This window comes from Dermacentor andersoni, chromosome 4, assembly GCF_023375885.2.
Source record: "Dermacentor andersoni chromosome 4, qqDerAnde1_hic_scaffold, whole genome shotgun sequence".
Lineage (NCBI taxonomy): Eukaryota > Metazoa > Arthropoda > Arachnida > Ixodida > Ixodidae > Dermacentor > Dermacentor andersoni.
In genome coordinates this window covers 99,621,796-99,644,626 of record NC_092817.1, presented here as the reverse complement: position 1 = coordinate 99,644,626, position 22,831 = coordinate 99,621,796, and the positions used below count along the sequence as shown (strand labels likewise).

Here is a 22,831-nt window from a genome sequence, read left to right as displayed (position 1 = left end):
TTGAGAAAGTACATCAGTCTAACATGACTGCTTGAGAGAGAGTGTCCTGAGCAGCCGCACAACAGCGGTTTTTAAACACTCGGTCCTCTCCCGATACAAGGTGATGCGAACGTTCGTTTAGTCATCGAAAACTAGCCGCCTCCCCGCAGGACGGTCTACACACACAAATGCACACATGTGCGAAGGTCCGGAGCCGACGTCAGAGGGGCCCCGTAGAACTCGGAGCCGTTCCGAGTAGCGCGTTGTCTTGCGTCTTGGTCGGTGCGTGGGAAGCAGTGCAAAACGGTGTTCCCGCGGCAACTCGTGCACCTGTAGCTGATCAGGTCCGCGTTGGGGAGTTTGGTAACAATAGTTGGCCCGCCGAACTCATTCCGTCACAACGGCGGTGAGGCTAGAGGTTGGCGGCGGTTTCAGCACAAAGCCTGCTTCATCGAACGCATCCTAGCTGAAGCGACGGAGAGTGGGGGATGCGCGTCTTGTTCCCCGACACAAAGTCGATTTAGTCGCGCTGTGGCTAGAGGTTGGCGGCGATGCTCCCGAGATGTTGCTTCCACAGTCGCAACTAGGTGGCAAACTTGCACTGCAGCTGGCCGTTCTTAACAGTGCACACAGAAAATGGCCCGACATCCGAGCATTACGGTAGCCGAGGAGTCCCTCAAGGCGGAGTGCTTAGCCCGACTCTTTTCAATCTCACCCTCAGTGTATTAGTTTACAACCTGCCAAGCACCGTACGACTTTCCATCTATGCGGACGACATCTGCATTTGGGCATCAGGTGTGACACGACTTCAGCTTCGCGCTCGGCTTCAGAAGGCAGCCACAATGACATCTTGCTACCTTCGTGAACAAGGACTTGAAATTTTAAGCGGAAAGTATGCAATGGTGGCATTCACGAGGAAGCCAATGTCTGGTTACGGCGTATCTATTAACGGACAACTTATACCATACAGCAGAAGTCACAGGTTCTTGGGAGTCGTAATTGACAGAGACCTGTCTTGGACTCCACATGTCAATTACGTGAAAAAGCGGCTGACTGCTATCTGTCACCTGTTCAGGTTCCTTGCAGGAAAAAGTTGGGGAGTATCTATACACGCTATCTTACAGTTGTACATGGAGTTGTTCGTTGGATTCCTGCGATACAGCCTGCCTGCAATATCCAACACCTACAAGACTAACCTGCGTACGATTCAGAGTATTCAAGCCCAAGCCCTTAAGATATGTCTTGGCTTACCACGCAGTGCATCAACGGCTGAAACCATTGCCCTTGCGCAGGATTACCCAATCACGACGCACATTACCATTGAGACAATGCGTATGCATCTCAGGCATTATGCTAGGACCCCTTCCCACCACTTGGCGAACCTCACTGCTGCAAGGCCCTGCTCGACATTCAGCGGTATTGTCAGTGCACATCGTGCGTCGTTTACTTCAGGGTACGCACCTGCGGCCAAGCCAGCGTTTCCTCCGTGGTGTTTGAGCCGTCCACAAGTACATATAATGATTCCAGGACTACAGAAGAAGACAGATCTACCGGCCCCTGCTCTAAAACAGCTGAGCTTACTTCTTCTGCATGAAAAATACAGCAAGCACGTGCACATCTATACCGATGGATCGACTACGTCGAGCAGTTCTCGTGGTGCCGTGGTTATACCAACGCGAGGAATGACACTGCGGTTCAAGACATCGCATGTCACGACCTCAACGGCGGCAGAACTAACGGCCCTGCGTCGAGCACTGGAATTCATTGATTCTGAAAGACCTCGAAAATGGGCTGTGTGGTGTGATTCAAAACCGGCATTACAGCGCACGCAGTCAGTTCTCCGACACGGATGTCATGACCAATTGACATACGAAGTCGTGAAACTTTACCATGATGTCCAACAAAAAGGCCACGAGGTCGTTTTTCAATGGGTACCTGGCCACTGTGGAATCAGTGGCAATGATTCCGCCGATAACGCTGCTCGCACAGCACATCAAGAAGAGCACAGCGTTCCAATTCCGCTTTCGAGGACTGACGCTGCAAGGCAGCTTCGACACCTGGCACGCAGTCTCACAGTGACCGAGTGGAACTCGCCAAACTTACGACTTACACGACTGCATCGACTAAACCCCTCCCTGCTACTCCGACCTCCACTCGGACTTCCTCGACGCGAAGCTACGCTTCTCTGTCGCCTTTGGTTAGGAGTTGCCTTCACAAAGGCATACTCTACATTAATTGGAGTGACTGACAGTGCAGCATGCGAGGTCTGTGGCACCAAAGAAAACATCGACCACCTGCTGTGCCACTGTCCAAGATATGCCCTAGAGAGACAAGAACTTACCAAAGCTTTCCAAAAACTGTACAATCGGCCGCTTTCTGTGCAGGTGCTGCTGGAACACCGCCCCCATCGCCCGTCGGCCCATAAAGCGGTGAAGGCGCTTTTGTGTTTTTTAAGGACGACGGGTTTGTGCGACCGTCTGTGACTATTAATGCAATTTCTGTAAAACCACATGCGTCAGCGAACTTGCCGCAATTTCCTTCTTTCCTTCCCTCCTCTCTCTCTCCCTGTGATCTTTGCTTTCCCCTTTCCCATTCACCTGGTGTAGGGTAGCCAACCGGACGTTATTCTGGTTAACCTCCCTGCCTTCTACTTTTCTCTTTCCTCCTTCTCCTCCTATGTGTTATTAATACAGCGCCACCACTCACAAACCTTGGCGGCAGATGTGGGACATCCTTTCTGCCGCAAGCGTCACGAGAATGTGATCTTTTGGGGCGAAGGCAACCGGTCAATAAGCCCACACATGCTACCTGAAGGCATCAATGTTGCCGGATTCGGGACACTCGGTATGTAATAAACGAGAAGAAAGTGGGTTAACCGAGGGGCCCGATATTTATTAGTCATATCATAAGAAGCCAACAAACACTGAGCCCAATGACAACATAGGGGAAATTACTTGTGCTTAATAAATGAAAATAAAGAAACGATAAAATAATTGAACATGACAGTGGATGAAAAAACAACTTGCCGCAGGTGCGGAACGATCCCACAACCTTCGCAATTCGCGCGCGGTGCTCTACCAATTGAGCTACCGCGGCGAAGGTTTTAATCGGGCACATGGTGTAGCCTATTCTATGCAAGTTTTTTCTGAAGGTTGACCTTAAGGTTCCTGTGCACGGGACTTTTAATTTCCCATCGATAGAGATTCAGTTACTGCTGTAGCCACAAAAATCCGAAATTGAATAAAAACATGAGAGGGATTAAAAGCCCGGAGACCTCGTTGTCCGGTGAACCAGTCTTCAAGCACGGCGAACAATAGGCTCGGAGAGCCGAGAGCAGCGCGTCCTGTTGTTGTTGTTGTTGTTGTCGTCGTCGTCGTGGCCACCGCCGCCGCCGCCGCCTCAAAACATGGCTCGCACTCACACAGGGTGGATTTGGCACACTGGGCTGACTGAAGGAAGGAAGGAAATCAACTTTATTCAAGGTCCTGCAGGCCACGAGAGCTTTGGGCTCTCATGGAGTGGGTGTCTCCCACGACGGAACCGGGAGGCTGAGTTTCCTGGCGGCGTCGTGGACCTGCTGGACGGCCCAAAGTTGGGGAACGAGTTCTTCGCTACGGATTGCTTCTTCAAACTTGCGCTAGTCCGGTTCGGAGTTTATGTGAGCTTGCGAGCACGACCAGAGTAAATGATATACGTTAAGAGATGTATTGCAATTGGTACAAGTCTTGTCGTATAGAGCTCAGGCATGTAATGGTGTAGTCTGTTTTGCGTGGGGTATGTGTCTGTTTGTAGCATTCTGAGTGTAACCGCTTGAGCTCGAGTACGCGTGCGGTGTGTCGTGCTATACTCTCCACGTTGTAGGTAGTAGTGTTTAGTGATTTCATTTTATGTAGTTGGGGTGTCCTTGTTCTCCGAGTGGTCGGGTGAAGCCGCGCGGTCTGTAAGCGCGCGCGCAGCCTCGTATGCCGCCTCGTTAAGGTTGGGGACGTCGCCGATCTTTGGTCCTAAGTGTGCCGGAAACCAGTATATGACGTGGTTCTTAATCTCTTTCTTTGTAACAATTCTGAGAGCCCGTGCGCAGACCGTGCCCTTTTGGAAAGCTCTGATAGCGGCTATGGAGTCGCTGTAGATATGGGAAAGATTGTTGTCGGTGAGGGCAACAGCGATCGCAACCTGTTCGGCCTGTTCAGGCTTCTTTGCAATTAACGTGGCTGCATATCTTGTGGATCCACGGCCCTCCACAACCGCCACTGCGAAAGCTTTGTTTCCTGCGTATACCGCCGCGTCCACAAAAGCTGAGCGTTCGCGGTTCGCCAAAGCTTGGTTAAAGAGGATTTGTCCTCTCGCTTGTCGTCTGCCCATGTTGTTTTCGGGGTGTATGCTTCTGGGTATAGGTCGGACCGTGATCTTGGTTCGAATGTCCCGTGGGAGGTCCGCAGAGTCTTTTTCTATGTCTCCTTGAGCAAAGCCTAGCCTCCCTAGGATCGCGCGTCCCGGAGGCGTCGTCGAAAGCCTAGCAAGCTGGGCGCGCTGCTGGGCTTCGGCAATTTCTTCCAGGGTGTTGTGCATGCCTAGGTGCCCCAGCTTCTCGTTGCTGGTGCTGGTTGGAATGCCGAGGGCTTGCTTGCTGACCTTTCTGATTTGGGCATTAAGTCTGTCTCTTGCAGATCTTGACCAATTCAGCATTGCCGCAACGTATGCGAAGTGACAGGTGACGAACACGTGTATGAGTTTGATGAGATTATGTTCCATGAGGCCCCTGTGTCTATTGGCACTTCTTCTGATGAGCCCGATAGCGTTGTTGGTTTTGGTGATGAGCTTCTGAACCGTAGAGGCATTGACGTCTTTAGTCTCTACGATCATACCCAGGACTCTGATTTTGTCGACGCACGGTATGGCGTGTCCCGAATTGGTTCGTTCGGTAATTTCCTGATTATAATCGAAGTCTGACGAGTATGGTCTGCGGCCATTCTGCGTGGGTCTGCGTTCGAGCAGCTCCGACTTGGTAGGCGAGCATCTGAGTCCTGTGGGAATTAGAAATTCTTCTACGGTGTTCACTGCTTCTTGCAAGATGTCCTGCACCATGCCTGGGGTTCCTTTGGAGACCCACATGGTGATGTCATCTGCGTATATGGTGTGCTCGAGCCCGTGGATCTGTCCGAGTTTCTCAGCAAGTCCCGCCATGGCAAGGTTGAAAAGCATAGGGGAGATGACCGAGCCTTGTGGGGTGCCCCAGCTCCCCAGCGAGAGTGTCTCCGTGGAGAAGTCGGCAAATCGGAGCCTAGCCGTCCTGTTATCCAAGAATGACTTGACGTATGCGTGGAGTCTGGCTCCGAGGTTGAGTTCGGAAAAGCTGTCCACAATGTATTGGTGAGAGAGGTTATCGAACGCTTTCTCAAGATTCAACCCGAGAATGGCCTTGGCGTTTCTAATGAGGTCATCAATGATTTGGTGCTTGATTAAAATCATGGTGTCTTGAGTTGACAGACCGGGTCTAAATCCGATGAGGGTGTATGGTAACAGTCCCTTGTTTTCGAGGAATCTGGAGATTCTGTTCTGAACGGCGTGTTCCGCCGCCTTACCCACGCACGACGTGAGTGATATGGGTCTGAGGTCCTTGTGTCTATTGGCGTCTTACGCCGCCGGTTATCCCACAAAGAAAACGAAGAACTCCCGTGCCGCGCACCCTCGATCGCCGCACTTCGTTTGTCTTTCTCCTTGCACGAGCTATTTATTTATTTATTTAGGATTTATTATTTAGTAAACTACTGTTCTGCGAAGAATAAAACTGAAATATAAAGATGTGCGAGGAGAGCGTCAGAGAGAACTGCAGTAAGCATTCATACAAACGTGGAAGAAAAGTCGTTATTTTTACCTCTTTCTTTTTTTGTCACTGTTAACATTTGACGTGTGTGCAACTATCAATTCATTTCTGCTACGCCTGCCACGTAACGTCTGTATTCAGGAAGTTCAGCCTATACTTTTTTCCAATCTTACAGACAACGTAATTCGCCTGGACTAACTGCTCGCGTATCAGTTAAGAGCAACCTGCGGTTAGCTGTCATGATAAACCGTGGACGAAGGCTTTGGTGCGTAACGTCTTGAGGCAATTGACTGATAATGTGCTCTTCGGTTGCCGACACAAATGACGTTATAACTTGCCTTTCACAGCGCCCACCCTATCGAACTCTCTCGAATCAGATATTTACTTAAGATATTTCCTACACGAAAACTGAGGCACTTCTCTGGTGGGCCCAAGGTCGCACATTTGGCAGGTAGTCGAAGAGCCGTGTTATATGTATAAGAAGAGGATTAAAATAAAAGTAAGAAAGTTGTAGCCTTTGGACTGAGATGTACTAAATATGCTTTATGTTTGAAAGCAATGTATCACTCCAGCAGTCGTAGTAGCTTGAACGACTGTAGGTCTAAAGAATTTTCGATCGTATACTCACGTCTATCTCCATGTTTCACGTTGTTCCCATTTCCGCTGTCCGGTGCTCCGATCGCCAGGCCATCTTTTGTGATGACCGCTACCGTCATGGCGCTGTTGCTGCTGGAAGAGCAGAAGACGTCTCCGCTTCTTTCTTCCGACGAAGACCTGTGACCAGACGTCAAAGTCATGTCTTTCTCTATCACAAGCAGGTGCGTATATTTTTTAAAACGTTTTCTTCTTGCTTTGGGGGGGTAAAAAAAACGCGTCCAGTCGCAATATTTCAGCAACGTTTCCTCATTTATACACTCTCCGCAAAGATTCAGCGCTATCCGAGAAGTCCTGACGAGACACGAGGCTATGCAGGGACACACAGTCAACTGTGTATAGCAAAGCCCACAAGTGAAGCAACCAGCGTAGCAGACAACGCGACGTCAACCGTGCGACGATCCAGAACGAATGTTTAGCAGCTGCCTGCCTACAGTCGTCGTTGTCACAGCAACGTGCCAGTGTCGCACGGATAAAGCGGCATGCCGCTCGGGTACGTCGAACGTTTATGTACTACATTTGCGCAAAATCGTGGAAGCTACAGTCGAGTCAGCATCCTCAGCGACGCGTATCGGCCGCCTCACTTTTTTCCTGCCCCGTCGCGACGCACAATGCACGCTTCTAGCTCTCCGAGCACTGCGGAACACCTATGGCAACGCTCCATACCGCCGCATGCTGTTAACATGCAAGGGACAGTGCGTGCGAGAGAGATAGAAGTACGCAGCAAAAAGATCCATCAACCGGAAACGTCAATCGGACCCATTTTTATTGCTCCGATGTCAACGGTATACTATAGCATGCACGCTGTGTTTTTGAAGTTCAAGAATACACAGTAAATTTTGCATCGCTACTTTCGCTTAGTTAGACCATCGCATGAACATCGCCCTTTTTGCCTTTCCCGAATCATTATTTTTGGCTGGTTTCAGCTGGCACAAGCATGTGCTAGGAAATTGTGATGCAATGGCAAATTGTGATGCGAATTGGCAGAGGCAAACGGCTAGCGGCTAACAGCTCTTGCTAACGAAGAGCATTGGGAATTCGGCCCGTGGGCTGCATTCACAATGGAGCTGGACTGCATTTACTATACCTTTAATGACAATTCCCTACAACTTCACCACGCAGACATGTACCGTAAGGCTTTTCACTAACAAAGTTAATTAACGTAATTAGTTCAATTAATGAATGAATTGCTTTGTTTTTTCTAGCAAATGATGTCCGCCTGGGCAGATAATTCACCTATAGTGACGTACGCGATTCGGTAAAAATTCTAGGCTCTTTTTTTTTAAGTGTTCTAATTATTTTTAAATGCATTGTATGTGCAAGCTGGCAGCTTGTCACATAAGGAACTTTCTTTCGAATGTGAAATCACGTATGCCAACACTTCTTGCCGCCGGAGGCTAATTTTACGAGCCACTTACCGTGCGGACAACGAAGACGTTTCGTTTCGTTTACAAACGCTGGCGCATACCCACTAGTTAAGACGTTGCACAGCAGACGAAAAAGAGCACGAGCTGTGGGCCGCACCTCCACCAAAGATGTTACGGGGAGATGTGAAAAAAGGCTTATCTACAATATTTACATAGTGGCAGTGAGTGGCACAGCAACAAAACAAAGATCTCACAAAACAAAACAATACAGAACAGCTTGTCCTCTTTCTCGTCAGCTCTGCAACGTCTTAGTGGATATGCGCCAGCGTTCGTAAACGAAACGAAACGTCTTCTTCGTCCGCAGGATAAGTGGCTCGTAACAATATTACAGAACTAAGCTATGTACGACAACAAAGGCTAAGCAGTATTCTGTGTTGTATTGGAGACTTTCAATCGAAGCAGTTACGGCTTGGTCACCATGATTACACAGCTGAACGTTGCTGGTTCGGAGAAAGTCGCCGTGCCAATAGAGGAATTATGAGTTGACAGTTTATATTTAAGTAAGGCGCAAAACACGTGGGAGCAGGGTGACCAGAACAAGCGGTAACCGTCTCAACCAAAAAGGAGAGAGAAAAAGAAAAAGGAGAAGTTTAAAAGAAGTGGTTGCCAGCGAATGGAGCTGGCCGTTACCTCACCAGATTGAGGTGCCTAACTATAAGCATTTGTGGTGACACACTTCTATAAGTACTTGTCGCCTATTTATGTAACAAGTACTTGGTGACAGGCACTCCCATAAACACGCAGAACAAATGTGATAACAATTTGTCAAATTATAATAAGACCATCTGCTGTGATAAACGTGCTTTCCGTTTCATTGCAATTTTGTTCAAGCTGAGATCTTACTATACACTGCAAAATCTGCGCCGATGTTAATTGCATAACACCCCTTAATGCCTGTATTATGTTGAGGCGAGTCCTCTGATTGATAAAAAAGAGCTGTACTAAAAGGCGCTGGCTTGAGAAAATGAGCTTAAATTTCATAACATTTCGTACAACCGCTATCGCTCGTGTTATATAACCCAAATAACTGTACCCGAGTACGATAAGCACTGCAGAGAAAGGAAATAACACTCCGGAAGCGCACGTACATGGAGTCTGTTTTCGACAGCACATCATTACGTGTGCAACGTTGTTATATACAGAAGCAAGGACATAGCTTATACATATATTTTCAAAAACAGAGAAAACGGTTTTTTTTTTTTTTCAGAGAACCTTACAGGCCCTATGGCAGGGCATAAAGTAAGGGGGGCATATTAAACAGTAAAGGTATAAAGTACAAATTTCCAACAGGATCAGTGCTATAAAAAGATTACTGTGTTACACAATATTGAAGGCACTAGGAATACAAAGCAATATCTGAAGGCACACGAACACTTGTTACTGTTAACAGAGCAAAGGAAAACCGTTTGTGAAAATGATATACAACATGGCAAAAATGCACGATAACATACACTAGATTGGTTACTCGTGAACGGAATTAAATGGGAAAAGCATGAGTAACTGAGAGCGGAACGTGTCGGGATTAGATATGGAGGCTATGTTATCGGGGAGGTCATTCCAGAGACAAATGGCACGTGGTAGTGCAGATGAATTAAATGCATTTGTTTTACCGTATATGCGCATGAAACTGAACTGATTATGTAATCTGCGTGAAAAAGAGTGGGGTGTTTGTAGTTGTAACCGGGTTCGTTTATTAGTGTAAATATATTTGTGGAATAAGCAGAGAAGAGCGATGTTGCGGCGGATATCTAAAGGCGGCAACAGTAGGTCTAGTTTAATTTGTGTAATGCTTTAGTTTATGCTGTAGTTACGGGATATGAACCGGGCTGCTCTGTTTTGTACCATTTCAGTCATATTTATTAGATAATTTTGATGAGGAGACCAAATTGGGGAGGCGAATTCTAACTGTGGCAAAATGAATGTTTGGAAAGCGAGTTTTCGAATGTTTGGCGGCGAATTTCGCAAGTTGCGTCGTAGATAGCCAAGAGAACGTGATGCTTTCGCGCATGTAGAAGTGATGTGTGGGGCCCATGAAAGATTATCTGTAAGAACAACACCAAGGTACTTATATGATGAAGTGTGGGTAAGCATAGTGTTATTAAGGTGATACGAATATTTAGAATTTACACATTTTTGGCTGAAGCACATCAACTCGCACTTTGTAAAGTTTAGTGTCATGAGCCATTTGTTACACCAGTTAGCGATAAGGTTAAGATCTGCTTGAAGTTTCAAGTGATCGTCAGTCGTGTGAATAGGACGGTAGATTATGCAGTCATCGGCAAAAAGGCGCATGCAGGAAGTAATCTGTGTGGGTAAGTCGTTAATGTAGATTAAGAAGAGTAAGGGGCCGAGGACGCTGCCTTGTGGCACACCAGAGCTAACAGAAGAAGACGGGGAAGAGAAATTGTTAACAACAGTAAACTGTTTTCGAAAAGAAAGAAAATTACGAATCCAGGATAATGTTAAAGAGTCAAGTCGTAGGGCAGATAATTTAGAAATTAGGCGGCAGTGGGGCACGCGGTCAAAAGCTTTAGAAAAATCAAGAAAGATACAGTCAGTTTGAAGGTTGCAGTCCATGTTAAAGTGCAAGTCAGTCGTTAGTTGGGTAGTGTGGGTAGTGTCTACGTTCGAACTACGGGGCGACGCGGCGCGTACACATTAACTACAGCCGTAACAGATTGCCTTCACAAATAAGACGCGCAGTTACGAGGCAATGTCGTAGAACAATTAACCAAATATACGGCAACGCAAGCGCCATTCCGGCCATTTTCTTCGTCTGCTCCTCTTCGCGGCAACTAGAAGTAGGCGACGCTGAGGGAGCGGATCAACAGCCAATTGCAAAACTAGCCGACCGATGTCAGCCCCGCTGGTGTTAGGAGGGAACTCAGCAGCAGCATCGCTCTAAACTTAAATTGCGCGATGAAAAAAAAAACACAGCAAAAAGAAAACACGGCTGTTATCGTATACCTCAGATGCCATCGCATGAATGTGCAACGCCGCTGCAGCTGCTGTGCGTTCTGTACTTACACGAGAGAGAGAGAGAGAGAGAGAGAGAGAGGCGGCACTCTGGGCTCTCGCCGATTTTCATTAGCAGAAAAAGGCATGGAACTGCAAGCGATGACGCATTGCGCCCAAAGCGCCACACTTACGCCGCCTTTCTAGATTTGCTCCTCGTCTATTGTCCCCATCGGGCTCCTATACGTCCCGTCGCACTGTCACGCGCTGAACGCGACTGAGTGCGGTTATCTCCGATGTATATGTAGAGCGGTGCATGCAGTCATTACCAATAACCCACACGACGACCTAGAGTCTAAATTGGGCGACGGTCGCGAACAGGTGATGTACTTTAGGCACGCCACACAAAACGACACGAATAAGACTACAGTGCGAATGTTAAGGCCCGCCGTGCACGAGCTAGACGGAAACGAACGAAGAAAAAAGAAATGGGTCGCCGTCGGCGGTGCGAGCAGTGTACGCAGCAAAGCCGCGGGATGTGCCGGACGACAGAGACAGCTGTTCGATCGGTCATCGCGACGTGCATGCGTCATGGTTCGCGGGATCTCGTGGATGAGCGCGTCAGCGCCTCCAAACCGAGACTACAGCCACGACAGCCTATACTCTGTAACACCGTGTTTGCTCACAGCCCACTACAGCCTATACACCCTATAGCACGCACTTGCTCATAAACACGCTTCGTTAATGCATACCGATGGAACTCTTTTCGTCTGCGGTCATCCTGATGTGACTTAGACCTGGGCTAAGGTATTCAATGATGATGTTTGGGGTTTAATGGCGCAAGAGCCAGGTATGGCCAAAGAGCGCCAGAGGCATTCAAAGCGAGTGTTTTTTGGAGCGACTGACCTAGTTCGCAGCTGATATGAATACTTGGACGGAGGTGACTCACACGTGAAATTTCAAACTAAAATTATTTTAGAGAAACCAGGCACTCCAGTCCTTCACCCACCAAGAAAACTGGGGTTAGTAGATGGTTTTTCTTTTCAACTATTTGGCAAGAATTCATTGACAGAGCAGCTTTTCTTTTCTTTTTTTTTTCTTTGTTTGCTGTTGCACAGTTATTTATGTAGCCTGCTCAGGTCGCAACATTTATTTTGAGCCGGTAGGTGTCTCTGTTCACAATTAATTCATTTTAGGGTTTGATTTCCAGCGCACAATTGAACGATGACCACAATGCGTGTCGCTGACTTTATGATGAGTGTAAGACTCACCATCTGCGATTATTTTTATATTCTATAAAACGATTTCTTTTTGAATACTCTGAAAACAGAACATGGCAGAAATCAAAAGCCTAAATAACATTCTTACTATGTGCATATTCTGAAGTAAGAAATGAAATCCCCCCCCCCCCCCCTTCCCAAGAAATAGAGACAACCAGAAAAAAGGAAAAGGGCAGGGAACCAAAGAAAAAGATCCTGTTTTCTACCCTACACTAGAGAACGGAGAAGAAGAAAATGGATAAGAACAAAGTAGAGAGGGATGCAGAAAGCGCGCACACAAGATCAGAGCACAGGATCACAATTACACCTTCCAACAACCCTCCTCCCAAGAACGCTGATATAAGAATACACAAGGTTTTTCGGAGAGAGAAGCAGAAAGTTGGCAAATCCCCGAGTTCTGGCGCACGCAACCACCTATAGTGCCAGATTTTCCTCGGGTAATCTTAGTATAATATTTCATGGAGCGATACAAATGCTGCATGCTCAGGCTTATTTATTTCTCCTTTACGACTTCCTTTCCGATGCCATTCTGTAATTGTCGAAAGCACTAGCTGCACTCCGTGAGAGCAGCGGGAAAGGGCAACTTCATCGGCTGATGAATCCATCCCTCCAGGAAGCGCGTGTTTTGTCATAAAATGAATCATCGCTACGCGGTCGCATTCTCTCATCGCTCCCGCTCCTGCGTGCCACTTCACATTCGAGGGTGGAACGTTCAGTGTCAGGCTGCATCATGATAATGACGGCTGCGACACAATGCAGGATGTGTTGGCTGCCGCCATAACCGTCATGGCCACGCATCCCCCGCGCTGCCCCAAGCTCAACATACCATTTTAGAAACCGGGTACGAATTTGTCATGAACAAAATTAGTTTGTTTTATTCGAACGCAAGACAAGACACAATCGACCGAAGTTTTCTGGCAACGCACGCAATCCGCTATGAAGGAACGTTCGAAAGCACCTAGACGCGCGCCGAAGCCCATGCCTTTGCAGTTGCTTGCGGCTTCGTAAAACGGGCACAAACTGGACGTCAGCTCTCCTTGGCCATACATCATACGACTGAAGACGCGCGCCGGCATAAATGCAGCAATGGGCAGCACGAACCACTCGAGCACAAAGTGCTCGCAGAAAAAAAAAATGAAAGCCTTTAAGCTCGGCACACCTGCTTAGTCGCACGAGACGTGCAAAGCGAGCGGCGGCCACGTTAGACGACGATCGGTTTACGGGCACTGAGCACAAGCTGCGGCTGTCGCAGGCAGCTCGGGCGCTTTTAACGCCTACACGTGAGCCAGAGTTCTTTTTATTCTTATTTTTTATTTTTTATTTGTGACAAACACTAATATGGGACGTTCAACTTTCCTTTTCCTCAGCCTTGTCGATGTAGCGCTGTGCAACGGAGGTTTTCTTTTAATTTCGACAGTAAACAAATGAGATCAAAACTCGGTTTGTGTAATTCGCCGCGTGAAGAGCGAGAGTGTAAGGGAAAAGAGGAAAGCAGTGGGGGCTAAACCAGACCAGAAAATCCGGTTTGCTACGCTATACACCGAGGGATGGGGGAACGGGAGCTGGAAATTTAAGAAGAAAGAGAGAGACAGAAAGAGTCAGAGGGTCGAGAGACAGCCGCTAACGATAACTGCACACTATCACAGCACAAGATCACGTGGAGCACAATAACGACCAATTAATGGTTAAAGCCCTTTTTGCAGGCTTGCCGCTCTTCACTTTCTCCGCCTTTTCCTCTTTCTATCCACCCTTTTCTCTTACCCTCTGTGCAGGGTAGCAAACCGAGCGCTCGCCTTGTTGACCTCCCTGCCTTTTTTCTCCTTGATGTCTCTCCAGCTTTTGTTGTTCTCAAGAATCGTAGCAGTGCCTTCGTCACGCACTGCTGAGATTACTTATGAGGACGGCATTCCAGAATGGTTTCTTCCATCAATTGCCTGCGATGAAAGTGGTCTACCACAGTCGTAAGCGATCGTGTCTGTTTATTGTAGCCAGGACGGTCACACAGAATGTGTTCAAGAGTCTCCTCGCAAGGCAAGGCCACGTGGAAGTTCCAACGGCGAGCAGGCAGAATCCAGGCAAGACGCAAGAATGTGAAGGACGTTACAGCAACTCGGAGCGACAAATGGGAAACCAATGACGCATTTGTGCTTCCGCTCATCCGGTAAAACGCCGAGTCAGCTTGAGTTTATCGGAATACCCGACACGTGAAAACTCTATTACTGCTCTAAACAAGTGTGTTTTACTTCGCTATCGGCGGACGGACGGGAAAAACTTTAATGGAAAAAGGACCTGCGAGGTTGCCAGCCCGGCCTCGTGTCTGTTTATTGTAGCCAGGACGGTCACACAGTATGTGTTCAAGAGTCTCCTCGCAAGGCAAGGCCACGTGGAAGTTCCAACGGCGAGCAGGCAGAATCCAGGCAAGACGCAAGAATGTGAAGGACGTTACGGCAACTCGGAGCGACAAATGGGAAACCAATGACGTAGAAATTCCAACATCCAGAACGTTATAGCGGCTCAAATTAGTAGAGGTGCGATTGACGTGAGAAGTGACAAAGAAATATAGAGCTTAAGAAGCGACCACATACAAGAAACTATCATCAAGCTCGCCAACATCGCGCCCAATATTCAAGGAGTCCGACAGGTGGTTTGCCCATACAGAAGAGACGAGAGTCACATCTACAAGTAGGCACAAATACCTGATCTTTGTCAATTTACTGCCACAATATCGGACGCAGCATAACGCGTTCCTACGCTCTCAGAAATGTTGAAAAACGTTGGCTGTCAGAAGCAGAGAGTTTTGTCATGTCCAGTATTCGGATGAACGCAAGCGGACTGGGCGTTTTACCATATCTGGCGAAATGGTGGGTGAGCGGGGGAGCAAACGTGTGTGACGAGAGTGACCTGCACGCTGCAGGCACCTGGTGGCGCAGATTTCAAACAAACAGAGCGCTAATACGGAGTTTTAGTGTGTCCGGTATTCGGGTAAACGCAAGCGAACTGGGTGTTTTACCGCATGAGCGGAGGCGCAAACGTGAACGACCTGCACGGTGAAGCCACCTGGTGGCGCAGGGGCTAACGAGACAAACAACAGAGCTAATGCTGCAGTAACCAAGTGTCTTCTACGTCGCTACTGGCGTAAATTGCCGGTAGCGGCGTAACTGTGTTGCTTCCGAAAATTTACCTCAGCAGCAAAGTAAAATACACTTGGTTACTGCAATACTAGCTCCGTGTTTGTCTGGTTAAGCTCTACGCCACCAGGTGGCTACACTGTGCAGCCCACTCGCATTTGTGCTTCCGCTCATCCGGTAAAACGCCGAGTCAGCTTGAGTTTATCGGAATACCCGACACGTGAAAACTCTATTACTGCTCTAAACAAGTGTGTTTTACTTCGCTATCGGTGGACGGACGGAAAAAACTTTAATGGAAAAAGGACCTGCGAGGTTGCCAGCCCGGGCTCAGGCCACCCGGGCATTGTGTGCGGTGAGGCATAGCCTTTCCACCGCTGCCCGGGCCCGCTGGATAGCCCATAATTGGTCGTGTAGTTCTGAGCTAGTCAGAGCGCTTAGCCATCGCTCCTCGAGAAGGTCCGGTTCTATGTTGTCCTCTACGTATACTGAACAGATCTGTATGCACTTCCACAAGATGTGTGCCATGTCTGCGTGTTCGTGTTTGCAGAGCTTGCAGCTTGCGTCTGGATATTGTGTTGAATTTATTCTGTTTAAGTGTACTGGGTTTCGGAACGTTCTGGTTTGCAATCTTCGCCAATCTGTTTCTTGAGACCTGTCGAGCTATCGGTGTCAATTTTCGGCTGCAACACGATTACGCCACTGCCGAGAATTTACACGAGCAGCGAAGTAGAACGCACTTGTTTACTGTAGTATTAGCTCTGCGCCATGACCTCCGCAATTAGCGCCGGCTGGCAGGCTTTGCTCGGGCCGTTCCATTCACATGGAGAGAGAGCAATCTCGTTGGTGGGCGTGGCCGACTCCTTCACTCCTTCACCCCTATCGCCTCTCGCATCCGAGGGCTTTCCATGCTTACAGCGCAAGGCTTCACGTGGAGGAAAGAAGAGGCTTGGACGCATGGGTACGTGACCCTGCTGCAATCTACCTATATTTATTCGGCGTCACTCTGTTCTTCTTTAATTATGCGCCATCAATCTCGCCATCGTCTCTTCCTTAAGATCGCCACGGTAATGTTCCCGCTCTCATTATTTAAATTCTGACGTGTTACGTGCAAAACCACGAAAACATTATGAAGCACGCCTTAGTAGCGACTCCAGATTAATTTTTTTTTTCCGCCTGGGGTTCAATGACGCGCACCTAAATGCAAGTACAGGAGTACGTTTTTCTTTTCACCTGCATTGAAATACGGCCGCCGCGGCCAGGATTGAACCTACGACGTATAGAGCTACGCAGCGCAAGCCCATAGCATCCGGGCTACCGCGGCGCATGCGCTCTCATTACTGCACTTTAAGTTGTAAGACCATATGGAGACTGACCACACTTTTATGTACTTTGGCATATATAATGCGACATTCCATCGAATGAAGCATGTTCCGTCGAACGGAACATGTCCCTGCGATACGGAGACCGTGCAACACCTACAGTGGGCGCGGCGGCGTTAGGGAGCCTCCCTGTACCTGGATGCAGGTACATGGAGGCTCAAATTGCCGCGTGACTGGCCGCTCGAGGCAATTTGCGTGTATCCGCGAGCTTCTTTCACGCTCTGAAAAACACTTTTATGTGGCACGTATTGAGCAATAAAAAGTTGTATCGGAAGTTTTTCATGTTGCTCTACAATTTTCCCATTGGCACTTTTCATCTAGTTATATTAATTGAGAAGTTGATTAATTAAGACTAATTCTGTAATTAGGCGGAATGCAAAAAATAATCTGAGTATCTTCAAGCGACGGCAAATCTGCGACGTATAGAGCTACGCAGCTCAAGCCCATAGCATCTGGGCTACCGCGGCGCAGATGCTGCCTTGCTTCTGTCCAGCTACGTGGCATTTGCATATTTTTAAAGTTTGGTTTATGTAAACACCCTGTATACTGCGCAGTATTTTTGCAGGCTACGCACAGGTCACCACCATAAGTCAGGTGACTATGCGTGAATATAACTATATGATCACAGTAATGGTATCGGTGAGTTAGGTGCAGGTGATCGATTATATCATTATTGACACAAAAATTCTATTTGGCAGTGAACTGCCAGATATAGTGTGCACACAAACTCAAAAGTGAAACCATGTTTTTGCCCATGACACCATGACAAGAAAAGGCACTCTTAGCAAAAGGGAAGACAGCTATTGTTTCGTTAGTCCAACATACGGCGAGTACGCGTAACTGAAATGTGCACTGGTTTCCAGTAACAAATTTCAACAGCAGAACGCGAACGCTGTGGTTTTACTATCGACTGTCTCAAATAATGTTTAAAAAGTTCCATGAGGCTTTTCCTGCCGTTTTGCATAATTGGTTATTTTACTAATTATTATCACTTCAAGGGAAATTGCAAGCATGCGTCGTGGCCATGCGTTTGTAGCTTTCGCACTGGAACGTCCTGGAAAAGTCCTTATCATGCCTCAAGGGCACATCCACATATCTCCTGCTCGCCGGGTCAGAAGCGTCTGGACAACGATAGAAGGTCTCACGCATGTAGAAGAACTGGCTGTGCGATAAGCTCCAGAAGCTCCCTGCCGCTTCGACCTTGTACCAGAGGCGCTCAGAGAAGCTTCTCAGCGCCGTAGAGAGGCCCAGCGAACCCACCACCATGTCGACATCGCCGAGGGTTCCCTGCCCACTACTACTAGGCGAAGCCATGTAGCGCTCCCGAAAGCAGTTGACGAGCTTCTCAATGCGAAGTGTCGCTCCTTGAGACCACAAAGTCGTCTCTGTTAAGATGAACCGCCAGATGGATTCAGCCAAGGCCCAAGGGATTATTGGTGTGTTGAAGGCGTCGGTGTGCGCGGCGTCGTCCCGAAAAAGCGCAAAGGCTGCCGGGAAGACCAAGATGCTCGCTCCCTTGTGCAGCGACAGGTACGGGCGTCCTCCTTTGCCGGTGTTCGCGCCGCTGTTCCTTACCGGGAGGCCCAACCGCGCCATGGCGAGCTGTGCCTGGAATTCGTACGCGCGTCCCTCGAGAAGCTTCTCGATAAAGCTTTCCTTCAGGCTTGCCTCCCTGACGTCGGGACGAGCCGTTTCTCCGGGCACGACTAGCGACATGCTCTCGAACAGGGATTGCAGCCGTCCAGCGTCGGTCGAGTCGAAGAGCGAGCTGGCAGCGCAGTCCGACTTGATGGTCTCAATGACGGCGTTGATGACGCGAGTCACCTGGAGCTTCTTGGCCGGCGTGACATACTCGTCCGAGAACATGGCGTCGCGAACGAGGGGAATGAGCTCGACCTGGCGCGTGCAGAAAGCGAGTCTGTTCGACTTGGAGTGCACGGAAGGCCAGGCGAGCTCCACAAGGGCGCCGCACACGCTGCACGCGAGGAGGTACGCAGCGCCGACACCACTGGTGCCGTTTTCGGGAGATCTGAGGGCGTCGAAAAGCGCGTCTATCTGAACTGTGCCGCTCACGTCTACTTCGGTGAGGTAGTCCAAGCCTATGGGGATGATATTTAGAGCCGCCATAGGATTCCACTTCTCAAAAAGCGCGGAGAGATTGGCCCCTGAGTAGTGCTCGGTTCTGACCTCTGCCGGGTAACGAGCGCGCAGAGCCTTCGCGAAAGCGCTCACTTCTTCCACGCGGACATTTTTCTCAGCATAGTCGTTGAACTTGGCCAACGAGTGATTCAGGCATTGTTGGAACTTGCTATCGTTGAGATCATAGTCTGTGTTGTGCGTAATCGAAATGGCACCGTGTCCCGTCAGTGAAATCGACACGACGGAGGGAATTCGGTACTTGAGGTTGCTGAGCAAGAGGAACGCAAGCGCGTTCGCCGTTCCCGCGTGTCGCAGGTAGGTTCCGCCCGCGCTGACGAGGAATGCTGCCAGCTTACCCGTCACGGCGTTTTCGTCCGAACCGGCATTGAGGCAAGAATCAAATAAGGACCTCAGGAAGGCGCCCACCGGACTGCGGGGTGTGTTGGACTCGACGACGGCGTTGCGCTCGAATTCCGGGCTCAAGGCAATAAACGGCGAGAGTCCCTCGCTCAGGCCGCCCTGCTCAGCGACGTTCGAGCAGACGAATTCGAAGAAACTGTCGCAGGGGTCCAGCGTCGCGTTGACGTATTTGACGAGTGCCTTGACCTCCTCGGCGCAGCAGAAGTGCGAGCCACCGTCGTCGCTGTCCGCGATCCCTAACTGCAAAACCGCCTTGACGGACAGCACTGCGGCGATCGCCAGCACTACCAGAATGAAGAAGCAGACCACGAACGGTGCTGCTCCGGAGCTCTGGTTCACCTGACGGAAGACTGCGTCGGGAGCAGCCATTGGTTGGAGTGCGTCTACGGGCGCCTCGCCGACCTGTTCTTCGGTGTCCGTGCAAGGAGACATATCCATGGCCGTTCCTGGCGATGTAGGACTTGGGGGCGAGAGTTGATGAGACGCGCTGGCCACGTTGGCGCTGTTCAAGGCCTTGAAGGCGGCGGCTGCCTTGCGAACGGCGGGCGGTGGCCCCTGGTGAGGGTCGTAATGCAAATCGGCTTTTGTCGTCGACAGGGCAACCATCGGTGGCGGTTCGGACTCGGTTTCAGAGCTTACCGGTGAGACTTCGTCTGGTGGTGGGTCAGGAGCTACTGGAGGGGACGTCTCGGATACCGGCGACAGCGATTCGCGGCGGTGTGAAGCTACTGACGGCGACGAAACGTCCGGAAGACTGGCCGAAGCGGTAGGTGGTGCTTCTGAGGAGTGACGACGCTCTTGTTGGTTGCGTTTCATGATATTCGGAGCCTGGAAGTGTCGCCGTAGGGTTCACGTACACGGAATTGCGAGATGCTAAAGCAGCCAAGTCGCAGATTGGCAAGAAGCGGCTCTGAGCTGCAGCCCACGCTCCTGCGCGAGCCCTGCAGAATGCACGTTGTACGAAGAAAAAGAAGTCCCTTTCTCGTTTGAAGTAATTAAAAGAAAAACCTATTGAGAGTTGAGGTTAGTTTACTGAGTCCAGAGCTTCGCTGGTAGCGTTGTTAAAAGGAAACCTCAGTGAGAAGCTCACTCTAAGGAAGAGGAAGATCATTATAATACAGCCGCGGCACTTTGAAGCGAGCTATCATACTATGGTCATGATGATGATGATTATGAGACTTCAAGACATGGCACGTACCCATGGCGGCAACTGGCCACGAATTGTGTGTTTGTACCCCCCATATGATTTTCAAATTTGTAATAAAAAACACTAGAAACACCAAGCAGCCCTCTTGGATTGGACTAAAATATGCCAAATTTACTATCCTCTGGTGGCTCGTCTCTAACTTTGTGCATGATAAACTTATGTGACGGGCGAAAAAAAAATTAAATAGCTCAGCCTGAATTAATATGTACTGAAAGTGATCATAACAAGGCATGCATATTTAACGGGGCAATATATATATATATATATAGATTTTACTTAGATAGTATATAGATAGTATATAGTAGCACATATATCTTTGTATATAGATAGTTAGATTTATGTGCACGTTAAGGAACCCCAGGTGGTCCAAATTTCCGGAGTCCCCCACTACGGCGTGCCTCATAATCAGATCGTGGTTTTGGCACATAAATCCCCATAATTTTCTTTTTAATTTTTATGGAAGATGCGGCTGTCCCAACAACCACCGACCGACCTTCTCTGGCGTCAACTAAGGCCCGCCCTTTAGCGCAAGGTTGTCCTAATTTTGTCACTCCATCAAAGCATCCGCGGCTCGTGGCCATCATTTCATTTCCCTTGTCACCTATTCCGATACGATAACTGATGGCCGTTGTGCTATAGAAGCAAAGAGATGGGAAGACAGAGATATAGACTAAAGGTCTACGCGAGCATCTTGAAACTGTAAAAACGCACAAAGACGAGAACGAAGAGAGAAGACAGGACGAGGCGCTTCGTCCTGTCTTCGTCCAGTCTTTGTGAACTTTTGCAGTTTCAAGATGCAAGTAAACCAATTAGTCCAGTGGTCTTCTGTCGGTCAACACGAGTACACATTTTAGTTGAGGCTGAGAAGTGATGTGGGGCAAGTCGCGTACTCGCGTTCAGCACCGCAAACAAACGGCGTTCAACTGGTGTCTTGGCATATTGCGTCGTGGAAACAGTGTGGAACGCATTAGAAAAGTCCATAAATTACGTTGCAGGGCGCCTACAGCGCAGTGCAACACCACGGGCAATTTATTGCTTGTTTACAAAGACAAACTCGGCACTTGCGTTCGTCTTTACCAGTGTCCGCACATGTGTCCACAGGTGTGCGGCCTCCAAAACAACAAGCTCTAGGCAAGACACGGGATGACGAAATGTCACGCAGTTCTGAAACGGCTATACGTAGCGTGAGCGATACCTCCAACGGACACCAAACGCAATGCCTAAAGAGGGCCAAGAATCCAAACAGCTATCACCGCAAAACAAACCGGAGACAGAGAGGGACTCGGTGACAAATCCCATTATGCAAACATCAAGAAAGCTTACGAGGATGAAACAGTGACTGCGAGCGTGCCAGCAGCAACATATAGTGCGAAAGGAATGAGTCGAGCCGAAGTAGTTAAGACGCTATGAATTGTGCGCGAAAAAAAAATTATAAAGGAACAAGAAAACAAAAAGAAACGACGCGAGGAAAGCAGTAGCAGCAGGGGCAGCAAGAGGAGCGAACAGCTGTGCAGTTTGCCGCGTTCTTACCTCCCTGCGAGCTCTCGCGTGAAGTGCGGCGTGGAAGACGTGCAGCTGCACGCGAGGTTCGGAAAGCGGAACGAACAGAGGCGCAGAAAAAGAACGATGGTTCCGGAAAGACATTCAGACACGAACGTCGCACACGGCAAAAGCGCCTACGTCACTCGACACGAAAGGGTAATGAATAAATGGCCCGGCGCGAGCCTTTACGCACAGCCGCTTTCGCGACCAACGCCACAACTGCAAGTCCACAAAGTTTGCGCGGCGTGTCGTCGTCCTCGGATATGTGTATATACCCGCTGTCGCGGGAGTCGACTGTGCGCGTGCTCGAGGAAAGCTCCTGCAGGCTGGAATCGCCCAGACATCGGCTATCACCTGGGCCTGAAGATCGTCAGCTGAAAATCCTGGAATGTGTCCTAAGTGCCCAGCCCGTGCGCCTGCCGTGGATATTCATTACCTGCAATGGCTGTGTCCGGGACTATAGGATATCAGGATCAGGGTTCTGAATTTGAAAAAAAAAAGGAAAGAGCAAAGGACAGGCGACAAAGAATGCCAAGGAATCCTCGTATTATCACCCCAAAGAGAAGTAATGCGATAGCTTATGGGAGGATTCTATCCACCGACGATCTCCCACAACACATTCGCATTGAGTAAACCTCAAGTTCTCCCCGAAATGCACTGTGAGTTATTTTCCTCCAGAATCCCACCATTTCATACAGAATCCCTTTCGGCGAGTAGTATTTCATGGTTAAACAGCAACTTTTATAATAGTCACAGTTTGTCACACGCTCCGAAGGCGCGGTCGGATTCGTTTTCCATGAGCCGACGATTGCATTCAATTGGAGTAGATGGAAACTCTCAAGGATCGTTGCTTGTGCGTTGATTTCTTTGTCTCCTCGCAGGCCTGTAACGCTTCAT

The 22,831-nt window shown here is 49.0% G+C and overlaps 1 protein-coding gene across 4 annotated transcripts in view; it reads right to left on the bottom strand.

The window, feature by feature from the left end:
- LOC126536540 (sialin-like) overlaps positions 1-22,831 on the bottom strand; it is an 86,156-nt gene that overhangs the window by 46,742 nt on the left and 16,583 nt on the right. For all 4 annotated transcript variants that reach the window (XM_055074072.1, XM_055074073.1, XM_055074074.1 and 1 more), the window contains one exon: positions 6,432-6,577. In XM_055074072.1, coding sequence (XP_054930047.1) covers positions 6,432-6,519 — 88 coding nt within the window. In that variant the 5' untranslated portion in view covers positions 6,520-6,577. The remainder of the gene's footprint in view (positions 1-6,431; positions 6,578-22,831) is intronic.